Raw genomic sequence first — 19019 nt, 5'->3', positions numbered from 1 at the left:
AGGTATTTGAGAGCATGGGCTTTAGAAACTGACTACCTGAGTTCAAATCCCAGCTCTTCACTTATTAACTATTAAACCCTGGGCACTGACGTTTAATCTCTGTCTCACTCTCCTCCTCTCTATACTGGGGATAAAATGAGTAACCACTTCATAGTGTCTTTGTGTGGATTTAACGAGTTAATACATGGAAAGGGCTTAGACCAATGCCTGGCTCATAGTATGTACTTGATATCATGCTATCCATGTCATTATTATTGTTTTTCTATTCTTATCTTCCAGGGGAGAAAAGCTTAATGAAATCCCTTAGCAGATATACTGAGTGTGGATAGGTTTTCTTTTTTTTCTAATTATGTTTTAAGCTCTGTAACATTGGGGTGGAAGCAGGGGTAGGGAAGGGTAAGATGTATTACTTCTGAAAGAAGCAGTTCTTTCTGGGCAAATCTGAAAATTAAAGAAGTAGTAGAATGGATGCTTAATGTTTCTTAGATCACTCAAGTCCTGTGTATCTTCTGATGTTTTTAGAGTTTCAATTATAGAACGGCAGAAAGATATAACTTGGAGAAGAAATCAATTTGGGCATTAATAATAAAACTTAATAAAGGGAATTCATTAAGAGGACTAACCACTTAGAGGTCTCTTAATGGACTCTTCTCCCATAAAAAAGGAAATGAACAATAATGTTGGTATATACAGTGCTTGAACAGAAGCTTTTATGTGGTCAGGACTAGTAGTGCTCCAAATACTACAGTATCTTTGCAGCAAGAAGCAAATCCCAGAAGCATCACAAGCAGACTAGTGAATCTTAACAGCTTACTTCTGTTCTTGTTGGGTTTTTAAAATTTTCTTAATGACTTTTCTGCTCTGTTCTATGTTTTAAAATATAGTTATTGAAGTAGAATATATAGTGAGAAAAGTACATAAATCAAGTGTACAGATCAATGAATTTTCACAAATTTTTATACACAAATGTAACCAATCTATGTAGGTGAGGGGTTGGCAAACTACTGCCCTCAGGCAAAAGCCAGTCCACGGCCTGGCTTTGTAAATAATGTTCTATTGGGCCCATTCCCAGCACCGCCTGTTTATTTATATATTATCTGTAGTTGCCTTTGCTCTGCAACAGCAGAGCTGGGTGGTTGTGACAAGGACTGTATGGCCTGCAAAGCCTGAAATATACAGCCGGCTCTTTACAGAAAAAGTTTGTCATCCTGTGAGTTATATCAAGAAATAGGATATTTTCAGTATCAAAGAAGGCTCCCTCGTCCCCTCTCCCAGTTATAACCCCTCCCTAGCCGCCGTCTTGACTTCTAACACCGTTGATTAATTTTGCCTTTTTAAATCTCTGTATAAATGGAATTGAACCTGACATTTTCTTTTGTAACTGGCTTCTTTCATTCAGTATCGTATTTCTAAGATTCTTCCATGTTGCTACAGGTTAACAGAATTTCATTTTCATTTCTGTAGAGTATTTCTAGAATGTGTACCTGAAGCAAAATCATGAAATAGGCGAGTCTGTCTCTGATACCCACCTCCATCTTTCCTTTAGTCACATGTGGCTTTCTTGATTTCCACTTCAGATACTTTCCCTCTTTCTCTCCTCCCCGCACCAATCCCTCCTCCCTCTTCCATATCATGAATGTACTTCTGAGCACTGCTAAGGATTAATGCCCTAGATGGTCGCGTTTTAATGAGAATCAAAACCTCTGTTGAGCTTGAGTCAAAAAGAGGCAAATTTACCTGTGGAAGCACAGGCATCAGTGTGCCACTGGGTGAACTATTTTGTGAGTTTGCAGATCTAGACTCCTGGAAACAGGGATTCACCACCATTCATCTAGCCATTCTCCTGGTGATAGACACCGGAGTTGTTTCTAGGTTTGGGTTCTCACATTGCTATGAACCGTTTTGTGCATGTGTTCTGGTTAACATCTGTACATATTTCTGGAGTTGGTATGTATTTAGGAGTGGAGTTTCCAGTGGAGTGGCCATCATGATGTACGCATTTGTGGATCATCAGTAGACACCTGCAGACAGTTTACAAAACTCCCACTAGCAGTATAAAAGCTTCAGTTGTTTCACAGACTCACTAAAACTTGTTACTGTCAGTCTTTTTAAACTTTGGCCGTGCTGGTTCATATGTAGGAGTGTGTGGTTTTAATTTGGAATAACCTGGCAACTAACAATGCTGAGGACCTTTTCTTATGCTTCTGGTCATTTGGGTATCCTCTTTTGTGAGTTCCCATTCAAGCCATAACTGTGTTTTGTTTCTTTGTTTTTAGTGATTTACAGAAGTTACATATTCTGGATATGAGTCATTATCAGGTAGACCTGAGATTTCTTTCATAGGAAGGTTATTAATTATAGGTTTAATTTATCTAATAGATACGACTATTCAGATTTTCTGCATCTTCAAGTGACCATTTCAATAGTCTGTTTTAGTTGTGTTTTTCAGTAAACTTGTCTATTTCATCCAACTTTTCAAATTTAGTGGGAGAAAATTGTTTATAATATCCTGTTCTAACTTTTAATGTTTGTAAGATCTCTTCCTTTTCATTTATAATTTCATAGCTTGTACTTTTCTCTTTTTTTTTCTTTAACAATCTGGCTAGAGGTCTATTAATCTTTTCATTCACTACTTCTTCTATTGCCTGCCTTATTTTCCCTTCTTTTTCAAAAATCTTCAGGTGGAAACTTAAATCATTGATTTTCAACTTTTCGTTTTCTAACTTAGGCATTTAGAGCTGTAATTCTCTCAGTGAATAATGCTTTATAGCTGCTGTATCCTATAAGTTTTGATATGTTATATTTTCATTATCAAGGCATTTTCTAATTACCATTTTAGTTTGTTTTCTGCCTTTATTTTTAGAAATGTGTTGTTTACTATCAAGACATTTGGAGACTTTCTGGTTATCCCTCTGACATTGATTTCTAAGTTAATCCCACTGTGGTCAAAGGATATCTCTGTGTTTCAGTCATTTTATATATGTCGAGATTCACTTTATGCCCCTACATATTGTCTGTTTTGGTAAGTGCTTCAAGTATATTCTGCAATTGTTGAATGTAATATTCTATGTTGTGTCAATTAGGCAAGGCTGTTTAATTCTGTTGTTCAAATCTTATATGTTCTTAATTAAACTTTGTCTGTTTCATCGAGTAGTTACTAAGAAAAGGGTGTTAAAATTCCCAGGTATGATTGTGGACTTATTCTCCTTCTAGTTCTGTCAGCCTTTTCTTTGTGTATTTTGAAGTTGTGTTGTTAAGTGCAAACAGTTTAGGATTATTCTAGTTTACTGTTGATTTGAAATTTTTACCTTTATTGAAAGCCCTTCTTTATCTCTAATTATGTAATATTTTGAAGGTGTGATGGGCAGGAGGCTAAGGAACTAACTGTAAAGCCTCCCACAGTCAGAACTGAGCCTCTGGTGGTCTTTCAGGGCTGAGATAAAGACCCACTGTGTTCTCAGTCACAGCCAAAGAGGTGGGCTGAGCTTTAAGAAAACTGTACCCCAGTACCAGCCAGACTTAACTCATGACCGGATTGAAGTAGTCATCTTCTTTAGCTGCGTAAGAGCAGCATGAGGAACCTTTTCTGGTAGAAAAGAATATCTCTAAGAGCAGAGATCAATAAACTTGTCCTTAAAGGGCTAGATAGTAAATAATTTAGGCTTTGGGGCCCAAGAGACAAGATTGAGGATATATTTTCAATGGTTGTACAAGTATTTATATAACTACTTAAAATATAAAAACCATTCTTCAGCTCACAGGTAGGTGAAAAAAGAAAAGAAGCAGATAGGTGGCCAAATTTGGCCTTTAGGCTGTATTTTGCTGACCCTTGATCTAGAGTCTACATGTCTAGCTTACAGTAAAAATTACCAGGTGTACAGCCTATCAAAGGAAACAAAGTAAACAAATTCTTAACTGGGGAAAGTATTTGCTACTTCAAGTGTGAAAGCAAAAATGCATATGGTCAAACACTGAAAAATCAAGGAAATAGGGTGTTACAAAAAGAAAATGATAATTCAACAACCCAATTCAAAGGCATAAAATATTATGATCTAACTGATAAAGAATTCAAAATAGCTGTTATGAAGAAATTCGTTGATCTACAAGAAAACACAGAAAGGCAATTCATTGAACTCAGGAATAAAATTAATGAACAGAAGGAGTTCTTTACCAAAGAGATTGAAATTATAAAAGAGAACCAAACAATTTCTGGAGCTGAAGAATTCAATAAATAAAATGAAGAATGCAGCAGAGAGCATAGGTAACAGGACAGACCACCTGGAAGAAAGAATAAATGACTTGGAGGATAGGAATTTAGACATAATTCAGTCAGAAGAAGACAGAACTTAGATGCTTAAAAAGTGAAGAAACCCTATGAAGGCTATCAGATTCAATCAGAAAGACAAATCTAAGAATAATTGGTGTACCAGAAGAAAGGAAGAAGTGGGAAGAGTTCATTTTAAAAAAGACTGAGAACTTCCCAAGCCTGGGGAAGACATGGGACATACAAGTCTACAAAGCTACAAGAACACCCTACTATCTCAATGCAAAAAGACCTTCTCCAAGACACTTTATAATTTATAATGAAACTGTCACATATTATAATGAATCTTAAAGACAGCCAGGGGAAAAAAAAAAGTAACCTACAAAGGAATCCCCATTAGGCTGTCAGTGGATTTCTCAGCAGAAATCCTGCAGTCCAGGAGAGAGTAGAATGATTTATTCTAAGTGCTGGGAGATAAAAATTGCCAGCCGAGAATACATTATCTGGCAAAGTTATCCTTCATTCTGAAGGAGAAATTAAGGCTTTCCCAGATAAACAAAACCTGAGGGAATTCCCCCGCACTAGACCTACTTTGCAAAAAATGCTGAAGGAAATCCTTCAAGCTGAAATGAAAAGATGCTAATCATATCATATAAAAATACACAACTCTGATAAAAGTGAAACATAAACAGTCAAAACTACCAGAAAAGATGAATATAGATGCAAAAATTCTCAAAATACTAGCAGACCAAATCCAAGAATGCACTAAAACATTTGTACACTACAACGAAGTGGGGTTTATCCCTGGGGTGCAAAACTGGTTCAACGTTAAGTTTAAAAATATATCACATTAACAGAATGAAGTATGAAAATTATATGATTATCTCAGTAAATCCAGGAAAAGCATTTGCAAAGTTCAACATCCTTTCATGATAAAAATCCTTGACAGATTGGGTACAGAACAAACATACCTCAACATAATAAAGTTCACATAAAGCAAACTCCCAGTTAACATTATACTCAATGGAGAAAATTGAAAACTTTTCTTCTAAGATCAGGACCAAGACAAGGATGCCCACTCTCAACACTCTAATTCAATATAGTACTGGCATCCCAGCTAGAGTAAGTAAGACAAAGAAATAAAAGGCATCCAAATCAGAAAGGAAGAAGTAAAACTGTCACTCTTTGCAGATGATATGATTTTGTATACAAAAATCCCAAAGACTCAACCAAAAAACTGTTGGAACTAATCAAAATGCAGGATACAAAATCAACATAAAGAAATCAGTTGCATTTCTATACACTAACAATGAAATATCTGAAAAAGAAACTAAAATACCCCATTAACAATAGCATCAAAAACAATAAAATACCTAGGGAGTAAATTTAAGCAAGGAAGTGAAACATCTGTGCAACAAAAACTACAAGACTTTACTAAAAGAAACTGAAGAAGACACAAACAAATGGAAAAATATCTCGTGTTCATGGATTGGAAGAATACTGTTAAAACATCTGTACTACCCAAATTCATCTATAGATTCAATATAATCTCCATCACAATGGCATTCTTCACAGAAATAGAACAATCCTAAAATATACAGGACCACAAAGACCCCAAGTAGACAAAGTAATCCTGAGGAGAAAGAACAAAGCTGGAAGTATAACACTTCCTGATTTCAAGCTATACTACAAAGCTAGAGTAATAGAAAAACAGTATGGTCCTGGCATAAAATTAGACACATAGACCATTGGAACAGAACACAGAGCCCAGAAGTACTGCCTCCCCCTCCCTGCTGCATATGCAGTCAACTATTTTTTAACAAGACAGCCAAGAATACCCAGTGGGGAAAGGCTAGTTTCTTCAACAAATGGCGCTGAAAAAAACTGGAAAAAAAAGGTGCAGAAAAATGAAATTGGACCACCCCTATCTTACACCACTTAACAAAAATTAACTCAAAATGGATCAAAGACTTGAATGTAAAACCTGATACTATTCAGGCAAAGAGCCATAAAATCAGGACAAAGTAAGTTCTATGATGGTAAGCAGAGTTTTGGGAGCTACAGAGGAAGCATTAATTAACTACAATTATAGAAGACTCCAGAAGAGGGCACATTTGAGCTTACCCTTGAAAGGAGAATAGAATTTTACTAGAGTATGAACAGAAACACTAAGTATATGACATAACTCCATAAAACTCGAAATGTAATGTGACCAGAGTAGAGGATTGTTTGGGAAACCTCTCTGGGGCATGAGGTATGTTTGGACATGAGGCTTGGAAGGCCCTTGAATGTTAGTCTTCAGGCAATGAGAACCTACTGAAACATTTTCAGTAAGAAGGTGATAGGCTTTAACCCACAAACACTGACAGCAAAGTCTGAGGCAGAGAAGCCAGTTAGAAAATCAGAGTCTGATTTGTGGAGAGGGGAGAGGATGGGGAAATAAGAGACATTTTTGAAGGGTAATTAAATGTTGGGACTTGGAAGCTAATGGTTCTCAAGGCGGAGCTAGTTAACACCTGGTTTCTATGCATGATAGCTCCAAGGGGAGGTAAGGAAGAGGGATGTGAAAGGAGGAGCAAGTTTAAGGATGACACTGAGACATTGGTTTGGAAAGTGCTGCTTCTGTAGCATAACAGCAGACAACCAGAAATTCCCTGAGAAGAGTCAGGGTTAAAAAGAAAGAACTGAGAATCCTCATCAGAGAGATAATGAAGTCATGAGAGTGGATGGACTCCCCCAAGGAAAGAGGGAAGTCAGGATTAAAATGGAACCAAGGGAAACACTGAGGGCAATGCCTATGTGTATTGGTGGTGAAGAGCCACTTAGCATAGGCACTGAGTATGAATGTGACCAAGATGGGGACATCCTGGAGGGGGCAGTATCACAGAGGTCAGGTAAATGAACTTGGACTCTGGAACCATGTCATCCATGTTAGAACTGCTTCTTAATTATGTGTGTTGGACAAGGTGTTTGACTTCTTTGTGCCTGTTTCCTCACCTAAAAAATAAGGATAATAATAGTACCCACATAATAGGGTTGTTGTGAAAACTGAGTTAAAATACATGAAGTAATTAGAATAGTGCCTGTTACACAGAAAATGGTGTATGTGTTAGTCATTGTTTTGTTACTTTCTGGAATAAGGCCTTATACCAGTATGGACCTGAATAGTTAGTCTTTGAGTGGCAATCCAATAATAACATGATGTGGTTGTACAAACTGTTGCAGCTTTGGCCAGCAAGAGCTCCTTCCCATTTGTCCTGAGTCCTCTTGATGTGTCCCCGTCATTTTTCAAGCACTTCCTAACTTTCTGGCACCACAACATATTTCAGGCTAATCTTCTTTTCCCTGCCATAGCTCTGGAATCAAACATTTCTCCAAGGAGCCCTGCTTCCCTTTATGAGAGGATGCCACTGCCTCCAGGCTCAGGGAGTACCTCATTTTCAAATGTCCTGGCCATCTTTCAGGAAGATATGTTCCCTGTGCTTTTGAGGAAAAATATGGGTGAAAACACACTCAGATTATTATCCTTTTGAAAATAGTAATGGAAAACTGACCCTCTTTGTTCTTTTTCCTTTTTTTGTTCTTTAGTTCTTCAGTTTGGATTCACAACTATCTTTGTGGCAGCTTTTCCCCTAGCACCACTTCTGGCCTTACTGAATAATATAATTGAAATTCGACTCGACGCTTACAAATTTGTCACACAGTGGAGGCGACCTTTGGCTTCAAGGGCCAAAGACATAGGTAAGTTGGACTTGGGGGTGTTTTAAAGATATAACAGCTACCAATTTAAGATTTTTACTTATGGTTCCCATATTAGATGACTCAGCTAAACCTTACAAAAGAATGATTGTTAGCTTTTAATAGTATTAGAGGAGGGGAATATAGCTCAAGTGGTAGAGTGCATGCTTAGCATACACAAGGTCCTGGGTTCAATCCCTAGCACCTCCTCTAAAAATAAATAAATAAACCTAATTACCCCCTCTCCCCCAAAAATAATAATATTAGATAAGAAGTAAAGCTGCCTATTTGGAAATTTATAATCTCCAGCGCTGGAGAATTTGCACTCAAGTAGATTATTTCTATTCTAAGACTTTGGAATCTAAAAACTTGATTTCCTATAAATCATTTCCTTTTTAAAGTAGACCTTCCATTTGCTTAACTTTGTTTTGCTCTTTCCTAAATGTTTCCTGAGTTGCATGAACCATGACTCAGTTTTTCTAAAGGCAGAGATGGCCTTTGGTTTTTGACTAGAGATGCTGTGTTGAATCAGGTGCAGCCTTTCAAGAGCTGCCTGAGATCAGAGACTGTCTTTTATTCATTTCTGTGTCCAGTGCTTAGAATAGAGCAGGCAGGTGCTCAGTCAATGTGTGTGGAAGCAACTTGAGTGTGGACAGACTTGGCTCACAGTGGTCTTTTAACCTTTGTATGAAACAAACATACATTCAGTGAGCATCCACCCTGGCAGTCAGTGCATCAGGAACTGGGCCCATAAAGATGAACTGGAGGGACCCTGTACGTGCCCCTAAGTTGCTCCCAGCCCTGTGGAGACTTGACGTTGTGTGTGCCAATCTTATCATGTGGTGTTTTGGTGCCTTACTACTGACCAGAATTCTCTACCTATGTCTGAACCTGATCAAGTTTTTAAATCAGCATTGGCACTTCCACACAAACCCCTTCAATGCCAAGGTGTTTGCAAATACAAATTCTTACTACTGGTTGCAAGCGTCAGTGTTTGGGAAGATGAAAGGACTACTGAAAATTACTTAACCCAGTTGTTTTCTTACTTATTATCTCTCCTGTTGTGTCTGGAATTAATTCAGCACTTCTCTTTGAATAGGAATTTGGTATGGAATTCTTGAAGGCATTGGAATTCTCTCTGTTATCACAAACGCGTTTGTCATAGCCATCACATCTGACTTTATCCCTCGCCTGGTGTACGCTTATAAGTACGGACCTTGTGCGGGCCAAGGAGAAGCTGGGCAAAAGTAAGTCTGCCATAAAACCATCATGGAATCTCCCCATTTCCTAGCCATTGTGTGGTGCTGGACACTCAGACAGAAGCCTTCCCCGGAGTACAGGGGACACAAGCCCAGGACAAGAAGGCCTGTAGTGGGGGAGGTGGAACTATGATTTAATAAGACTTTCGGCCAAAGAAAACACATCCTGATCTCCTTAAGTGGGGGTGGGGGGCAGTCATACAAGTTTTAGCTGGAATCCACTGTGAGAACAGCAGTTAATGTGTGTAGCAAAAAAAAAGTGGTCCATGATCTAGTACAGAGTTATGCCATTTTTATGAATTTGTAAGAGGACAGTTATAATCTGATTTCCTCCTGTGTCATTATATGTAGACTCTGCAAATTTTGCATGGGAAGTGGGCACCCATGTGCCAGGTACCCACAAGGTACTCAACAAATATTTGTAGGCTAAGTAACTGAATGATTCTTTCCCAGCTATTGGCTCGACCGGTGTCTATAGTACCACGGGCAAACTGGGTGAACTTAGTTCCATGAGAGCTCAATTCTGCAGCATCACCTCAATGATTCACAAAGCCACGGCTCTGTATTTCCGGTCAGATAAAGCCTAGGGAAAAATTGTAACATGTCCCCTAGCTTTCATTTCTACACCCTTAGAAAAAAAGATAAGAACTCCTAACATACTTTAATTGGGGGAGATGGGGAAACCCTATTTGACTAATGTCAAAATAATCTAATTGTGGGATGTAAATGTCTTTAGGTCAAAGTGGAATGGCTGTTGGGAACATAAGGTCTTTTCAGTGCCCCGGAAACCATCTCACTTGGGCTACTGCATATTCAGACCACCAGCCCTGCCACCTGGTCAACTAATCTGAGCCAAAATAATTCATCCTCTAGAGCCACTGTAGTTCAATGAGCTCCTAAGGAGTAAAGTGCCACCAAATCAAGTCAGCTGAATTCATGCACCCCTAGCCTAGGTCCAGTTTCATTATTAATCCCACATAAATGCTCTGAAGCATGGATAACTGAATGTGATAAGGCTTACAATCCAGCTATTTGAGGAGGCTCCTATAAAATTCTTGACTACACTCACCATCGGGCCATTACACACTAATGATCTGGCAACTTTAAGCAAGCGCACCAGCCCCTTTTAAGAGAGAGTTGGAGACTTGGACTCTGCCTGCTTTTCTAATTGTCACTGTCGTTAACATTCTCTGTTTGACTCAACCTAAAAAAGCTTAACTTTGTTCAATATTGTTTTGTATTTGATTCTCAAAACAACGCTGGGAGTGGGGCATGCATTATTACCCTCACTTTGAAGAGCAGAAAGAGATTAAGAGAAGTTAAATCCAGGATCACAAGACAGAGTAACTGTGGGAGGCTGTGAGAAGCTAGGTCCTAGGCTCTTCCGGGGCTCTCCACCCTGCACTCACAGCCCGTGGGCTGCTACCAATCACTGGTTATCCAGCTCCCCTCACAGTCAACTCCCTGGGGTTTAAATCCCAATAGTTAATTCAGTTCTTCCCCGACTTCAAATATGGTGAAACCTCTCTTGTTCTGGAGGGAACCGAAAAAATAAAGTGGGAACATTTATGTGCTTTTGATAATAAATTAAACCTTTAGAATTTTGACAGCCTGTTAGATTTAAGACAGTATTTATGGTTATTAGAATTTATCTAAATAGCCTCCCTAATTCAGTTTTATTGGGCTCTCTGGGCCTTTTTTTTAAAACAACCTTTCTCTTAAAAGCCTTCTGCCACTTTTGCTATTTATAGATCTTATTTTTTATCTTCTAATCCATTGGTCGTTCTCTTGTTTCCAAATAGTTATATTTCTGTATGTTTCTTCATGAATCTTATTTTCTGCCCCGCCAGCTACTCTATTATCCTTTTCAGGTTTTTTTCTTTTTCCAATTTAGAAATGCTTTAGAGATGACTGAACTCATAGAGGAGCGGCGTTGTCAGATTTTAGATGACCTAGGCTTTTGGAGTAGTGTGTGCAGTCATAGTCAAATCCCACTTATGATTTACTCTAGCTGTGGAAACGGCGTATTTCAATTTAAATTGACCTGAAATCAGAAGTACTGCAACCAAACCAACCACCTTTCTCCAAAACTCCAGGCTACCTCCATGCCTCCGTACCTTTCACCTTCGCCTTGCTTCTCCGTTGATGAGAATTTCACTCCTCCATGCTGGGTTGTTCAGTTCAGGTCACGTGCCCCTTGTCCCTGTGACAGCACGCTCCAGTTACTCCTGGCTGTGCATTCCAGCTAATCTCTTCTCACACAGATGCTCAGTAAACGAGTCTTCAGTGGCGCAGTGGGGAAGACATTCTCATTTTTCAGCCAGATCTGTACATGAAAGGAATACTGTGGTTTGAGACAATGGTCTCCATACAATGGATACACAAGGATTTTTCGAATGTTTTCATCTTTGCTCTTAAGACATTCTGTTTTCCAGTTGCCCATGATCAGATTGTTCATTGTTTGCAAAACGAAGTCACTTCCTCTTTCAGGGTCTCCTCCCAGGAGCCCTTTAGAAAAAAGCTTAGAGAACTAAGATCACCTCTGGGCAGACATCAGGACAGAAATTGTGAAGTAAAGTTAAAGATGTGTATTGTAACATTTTCCTGACAATCGGAGTTAAAATTTTCATCAGCAAACAAAAAGCACAAATAACCAGTTTGATCCCAGACCCTCAGGAATGCAATGAAGGAATTGCTACTTTGTTAGACATGGATTAGAGCTTGGGAACATCCTCCAAGGACACATGCAGGCCTTAGAATTACTGTGAGGAATATACCTCATTTAGTGATATAAATTAAGCTGTTTTTCCTGTTGAAATAGTGATATCATAAAAAGTTGGAGACTTGATCAAGATCACAGTGCTCAAATTTTCACAGCATGAACCACAAATATCTTAATGAACTATAAATATTTACATAAACTGTAAAACAATTAAATAGATCAACACCATAACCAGTTGCAAAGTTGTATTTAAGATAAAGCTGATGATACAGAGGTCTAATCTTCCTTTTTCATATCTGACATTTTCATTGCAACAAGTCAGAAGTTCGCCTTCTTCTTATCTCATTAGCCTAATTTATTACCTATAAGTAAGTTTATAAATTAATATATAAAGTCATTTACTATCTATTAAAGTCTGACTTTAAATGCACAAATCAGATCTTAATTTCCTCTTGCCTTTTCACCCTGTCAGTCCTACCCCCATGCTATTTGAATCACAATGACTAAAACCTGAAAAGCAAAATTTGCAGCAAAATTCAAAGACACTGCAGTGATTTTGGTCTGGAATCTGCAAACTCAAAAATCCACTTCTGCTTCTGCTCTTCTCCGTGAAACAGATAGAATCATCACCAGTTCATCCTTTTCCCCCAAAGTACAGGGTGGGAAGCAACAAGGAATCAATGGTTTTAAAACCAGAATTCTCGATTTAAATGAACGTGGTCTTCTCAGGAGTTATGTGGAAGAGGTATGCATTCTAATTCAAACAACGCTAACCCTTCCATAAGACATTTTCTGAATCTCCTTTCTTGAAAATGCCTTCAGAGGCCACCTGCCAGCCCCTTAAGAAAACTGATATCGTTATTTTATATTCACAGGAAATCCTTCATTTGAGACTTTCCCCCTCATTCCTCTCACTTCTCCCTAATCATCAGGGTAGCCTCATCTTTCCTCTGTCACTTGGAGCTGGTGGTGTGTCACAGGGAGGGTGCACAGACCTCCTGCCAGCAAACTGAGTGACAGACACAGAATCTGCTGCCTGCGGTCTTTATGCTGTAACAGCAGGCCACCGAGCCGATCCATGGGTGCTGTTATACAACAGCGCATGGGAAACCTCATCCCCCTGAACTGATGATGGTCTTAGCTATTTGATGTTGGCAAGCTAAGATTCTCCCACAGTGAAAAGAGTTAGAGAAGCGCCTAGACAGTTCAGTATTAGCAGTTCCCCTTCTTCCCCGGTTATGAAAATGTTATGGAAAGAGGACTGACACAGCTGACAACTAGATATTTGGGGAGGGGGAGAGGATGGTAATTAGGTTTATTCATTTTTTAATATTTTTAGTGGAGCTACTAGGGATTGACCCCAGGACTCGTGCATGCTAAGCAAATACTCTACCACTGAGCTATCCCGTCCATCTTGTCATGACTATGTATGTACGTAGTAGCTCCGTGTGGAATGCTTTGCACCCAGAAGGAGTACACACCCACTAAAACCAGTTTCAACCTGAATTTATGATTGACATCACATGAACATGCTTAATAAATAGATCAATGGTGTATCCTCTTTATTTTGAGGATAAGGTGTTTAGCCCATGAGACAGGTATTTCATTCAAATTCAGGTTCTCAACTGAGTTTTTTAAACTGAGCAGCCATTAGACAGCAGCTTTAATCTCGGTAAAGCTCAGGGCTGCTTTGTGAGAGAAGAGTGTAGGAGTAGTCATGAATATTCCATTTCCCTGCGGAGCCTGTTTTTTTTGCCAGTTTCCAGAGCTCCTTTCTCCTTTCTCTTTCAAGTCTCAGCTCCTGAGAAGCCCCTGCTGTAGTCTGTATTTCACAGAACTGGCCCCTCTCTGTGACAGCTAACCCTCATCAAGGCCCTGATTTGTGCTCATGGCATGTTCTAGGCAGTTTGCAGATGAGGGGGAAATCATTTCAAATTACTCTTCAAGGAGTGATGGGGAGGCCTGCCAGTGGGAGTAGGGCATGTCACACACTCACACTGACCCTTTGTTTCACCCATGAGTGACTTGACAAATGGGTCCTTTCTGCTTGGTTCATTTCTTTTAAGGCCACAATAAAACCAGTAAATTGTCTTGAGCAAGACAACACACAGAATCAGAGCTATGTTTGTGTCCTCATTTGGGTTTGGTGTTCAGCAACTTGATGATCACACAGTACATGTTAATGAGGAGAGTTTGAAGGCCTTGATTTATTCACTCAATTGATAATTACTTATTGACCTCCTGCTAGGTGCATGACATAAATGAGTGATAGCCACTCCTTTATTAAGATCTTGCTGTAGCCTAAGCATTATATCACACTTGCTTTACACGTGTGACCCTATGAGGTGGGTGCTTTCGTTGCTTAAAGGAGTTGCATAATTTGCCGAGATTACATGGCTAGGAAGCAGCAGAGCTACAATCTGACCCCAAAGCCCAAGTTTTTTGTACAGTAACATGCTGACCCTCAGCACAGAATGAGAGCCATGTCCTCAAGAGGTGTGCGACCCCGGGAGCTTCAGGCCATAGTTTTACTCCTGATCCATTCTCAAGACCTCGATAGAATCTCTGGCACTTGAATTTTCCTCTCATCAAATCAATTGAGTTCAGTATTTACTGTCTTCCTACACTGCTTGAGAGTGTCCTAGGATACAAAAATATCTGACACCTCTTCTGATCCAAAAAAGCCACTACAGTGCAAAGGAGAAGACATGCAGCCAACTCCGGTGTAAGCTATGTGGCAACTGTGAATTAAGTACAGGGCACCACAGAGAGAAAGGGAAAGCATGGACTTGGATAGCGATGTCCGCCTGACGATTCTGCACAGAAAGGATGAGAACAAAAGAAATGATTTGGTCCTCATTGAACATACGCAGGATGTTTCAGTACACTGTGAGTGCTTGTGACAAGGCAGGGCTGGGTAAGGCCCTACAACCCCAAGAACGAGGAAGTAGAGCCTTCGGTGAACTGGATGCAGAGGTGATCAGAGTTCTAATAGAACGTGTTTACTCTTTCAGGTGTATGGTCGGCTACGTGAATGCCAGCTTGTCTGTGTTTCGAATTTCTGACTTTGAGAACCGATCTGAGCCTGAGTCTGATGGCAGTGAGTTCTCGGGGACTCCTCTCAAGTACTGTAGGTGAGCGTGGCGCTCTTAGCCTAAGCTGGGCTGTCTCGGGCGTGGGGACGTGTCGCTCAGATAGCTCTTTCCAACTGAGTAGGTTTACAGCAGTGGTCCTCAATCTTGATTATGCTTCAGATTCCCCTGGAGAATTTTTACGTCTCCTCTTGACCAGGCTGTGACACTGGCCAATTAAGACAGAATCTCTGGGTGAAACCCAGACATCCAGATCCAGGAAGCCCATAGTGTTCCAAACAAGAGGAACCCAAAGAGGCCCACATCAGGACATTTTAATTAAAGGGTCGAAGTTAAGACAAGGAGAGAATATTAAAAGCAGCGAGAGAAAAACAACTTGTTACGTATTAGCATATCTCAATTGATTGCACTTCAATTTTTTTCTTTTTTTTTTAAATTGAGTCATGGTCAGTTTACAATGTTGTATCAATTTCTATGGCACTGCAAGTTATTGTGCTTTGCAGATACTGTGTTTTTTAATTGAAAGTTTGTGGCAATCCTGCATTGAGCAAGTCTGTTGGTGCCATTTTTCCAACAGCATTTGCTCACTTCATGGCTCTGTGTCACATTTTGGGGATTCTCACTATATTTCAGACTTTTTCATTATTATTATATTTGTTGTGGTGATCAGTGATCTTGATGTTACTATTATAATTGTTTTGGGATGCTATGAATCACGCCCATATAAGATAGTAAATTTAATCGATAAATATTGTATGTATTCTGACAGCTCCACTGACGCGCTGCTTCCCCGTCTCTCTCCTACTCGGGCCTCCCTATTCCCTGAGACACAGCAGTATTGAAATTAGGCCAATTAATAACCCTCCAGTGGCCTCTAAGCGTTTAAGTGAAAGGAAGAGTCACATGTCTCTCACTTTAAGTCAAAAGCTAGAAATGCGTAAACTTAGTGAGGAAGACACATTGAAAGCCGAGGTACGCTGAAAGCCAAGTTGTGAATGTAAAGGAAAAGTTCTTGAAGGAAATTTAGAGTGCTACTCCAGTCAACACATGAATGATAAGAAAGTGAAGCAGCCTTATGGCTGATCTGAAAAAAGTTTTTGTGGTCTGTTTAGAAGATCAAACCAGCCACAACATTCATTGAAGCCAAAGCCTAATCCAGAGCAAGGCCCTCACTCTCAGTTCCATCAGGGCTGAGAGAGGTGAGGAAGCTACAGAAAAACCTTTGAAGCCAGCAGAAGTTGGTTCATGAGGTTTAAGGAAAGAAACAGCCCCCACAACACGCTGCAGCAAGTTATCCAGAAGATCTAGCTAAGGTAGCTAATGAAACTGACTACACTAAGCAGTACATTTTCAAGGTAGATGAAACAGCCTTATATTGGAAAATGATCATCTAGGACTTTGATAGCTAGAGAAGAGAAGTCAGTGCCTCACTTCAACACTTCAAAGGGCAGGCTGACTCTCTAGTTAGGGGCTAATGCAGCTGTAAGTTGAAGCCAGTGCTTATTTACCATTCCCTAAATCCTGCGGCTCTGGAGAATTGTGCCAAGTCTACTCTGCCTGTGCTCTATAAATGGTACAACAAACCCTGAATGACAGCACATCTATTTACAACATGGTTTACTGAATATTTTTAAGCCTATTGTTGAGACCTACTGCTCAAGAAAAAAAGATTCTTTTTGAAGTATTACTACTCCCTGACAATGTACCTGGTCACCCGAGAGCTCTCTGATGGAGATGCACAATGAGATTAGTGTTGTTTTCATACCTGCTAACACAGCATCCATTCTGCAGCCCCTGTAAGGAGTCATGTCAACCTTCAAGACTTATGATTTAAGAAATACTTTCTTTTAAGGCCATAGCTGCCATAGATAGTGATTCCTCTGATGGATCTGGGCAGAGTAAGCTGAAAACCTTCTGGAAAGGATTCATCATTCTGGAAGAACATTCATGATTCAAGGGAAGAGGTCAAGATAGCAGCATTAACAGACGTTTGGAAGAAGTTGATTCCAACCTCCGAAGATAACTTGGAGTTTGAGACTTCAGTGGAAAAAGCAACTGCAGATGTGGTGGAAACAGCAAGAGAACTAGAATTAGAGGTGAAGCCTAAAGATGCAACTGAAATAACTGCAATATCGTCATAAAACTTGAATGGGTGAGGAGTTCTCTCTTTGGGATGAGCAAAAAAGGTTTCTTGAGATAGAATAGACTGGTGAAGATTGTCAAAATGACAGTGAAGAATTTAGACTATTACATAAACTTAGTTGAAAGAGAAGCAAGCAGGGTTTGAGAGGATTGACTCCAATTTTCAAAGGATTCTACTGTGGATAAAATGCTACCAAACAGCATTTCATGCTCCAAAGAAATCATTTATAAAAGGAAGAGTCACTCAATACAGCAGACTTCACTGTCGTCTTGTTTTAAGAAATTGCCACAGCCACCCCAACCTTCAGCAACCACCACCCCGATCAGTCATTAGCTATTAACATTGAGGCAAGACTTTCCACCAGAAGGATTGACTCTGAAGGCTCAGATGATGGTTAACATTCTTTAGCAATAAAGTATTTTTAAATTAAGTACATTTTTAGACATAATGCTATTGCACACTTAATAGACTACAGCATAATAGAGTATGTACAGTATAGAGCAAAAATATTATACTGCCATATAATACAGTGTACATCGTACACTGCTTAACTTTCACATGCACTGGGAAACCAAAACATTTCATGTGACTCACTTTGTTGCAATATTCACTTTATGACAGTGGTTTAAAACTGAACCCACAATTATCTCCAAAGTTTTACTGTACAAGGGAACCCCCTAAGATTATCAACAGATTCTCAGCAGGAACTTTGCAGGCCAGGAGGGAGTGGCACAATACATTCAAAGGGCTGAAAGAAAAAAACTGCCAACCAAAAATACTCAACTCAGCAATGTTATCCTTCAGAACTGAAAGTTTTCCAAATGAGCAAAAGCTAAAGGAGTTCATCACCCCTATAAGAAATGTTAAAGGGACTTTGAGCTGAAACCAAAGGTCACTAAATAGTAACAAGAAAACAGATGAAACTGTAAATCTCCCTGGTAAAGGGAAATAACACAGAAAAGATACTAGAATAATCACTTACAAAGCTAGTGTAAAAGTTACAGGACAAAAGTAGAAAAAAATAATTAACTACAATAATCAGTTGAGGGATACACAAGATTAAGAAGATGTAGGTTATGAAGTAAAAAACATAAAACATGGTAAAGGAGAGCTTTAGAAGGCAATCAAACTGAAGTTGTTATCAACTTAGACTGTTATCAATACAAGTTGTTATGTGTAAGCCTCATGCTATCCACAAAGCAAAACCTATAGTAGATACACAGAAGATAAAAGAATCTAAGCATAACCCAAAAGGAAGAAAGCAAGAGAAGGAGAAAGGAACAGAGAAAAACTACAAAACAGCCAGAAAGCAATGAACAAAATAGAAATAAGTACATACTTATCAATAACTACTTTTAATTTAAATGAACTAACTTCTCTAATTGAAAGACAGAGTGGCTGGATTAAAAATATATATAAGATCCAATCTACATGCTACCTACAAGGACTCACTTCAGGTGTAAGGACACACAGGCTGAACATGAAGGGATAGAAAAAAGTATTCTGTCCAAATGGAAATCTAATGAAAATTGGAGTATCCATACCTATATCAGACAAAATAGACATTAAAACAAATGATGTAAAAACAAAAATAAAACAAATGATGTACCAGACAGAGAAGGTCATTACATAATGATAAAGGGGTCAATCTAACAAGAGAATATACTTCCGAACATACCCAACATGGGAACACTAAATATATAAAGCAAATACGGACAGACCTAAAAGGAGAAATGGACAGCAACACAAGAGTACTTTCACACTTAATCATCCAAAAAAACAAACCAGTAAAGAAACATTG

The 19019-nt window shown here is 39.2% G+C and overlaps 1 protein-coding gene across 2 annotated transcripts in view; it reads left to right on the top strand.

Annotated features, from left to right (window-relative positions):
• Nucleotides 1–19019, top strand: part of ANO4 (anoctamin 4) — a 263479-nt gene that overhangs the window by 227684 nt on the left and 16776 nt on the right. For both annotated transcript variants that reach the window (XM_010962817.3, XM_074375230.1), the window contains 3 exons: nt 7853–8005; nt 9102–9249; nt 14998–15117. In XM_010962817.3, the coding sequence (XP_010961119.2) occupies nt 7853–8005; nt 9102–9249; nt 14998–15117 (421 nt within the window). The remainder of the gene's footprint in view (nt 1–7852; nt 8006–9101; nt 9250–14997; nt 15118–19019) is intronic.

This window comes from Camelus bactrianus, chromosome 12 (genome assembly GCF_048773025.1).
Source record: "Camelus bactrianus isolate YW-2024 breed Bactrian camel chromosome 12, ASM4877302v1, whole genome shotgun sequence".
Taxonomy (NCBI): Eukaryota; Metazoa; Chordata; class Mammalia; order Artiodactyla; family Camelidae; genus Camelus; species Camelus bactrianus.
The sequence above is the reverse complement of the archived record's forward strand: the minus strand, read 5'-3'. Positions and strand labels throughout refer to the sequence as shown.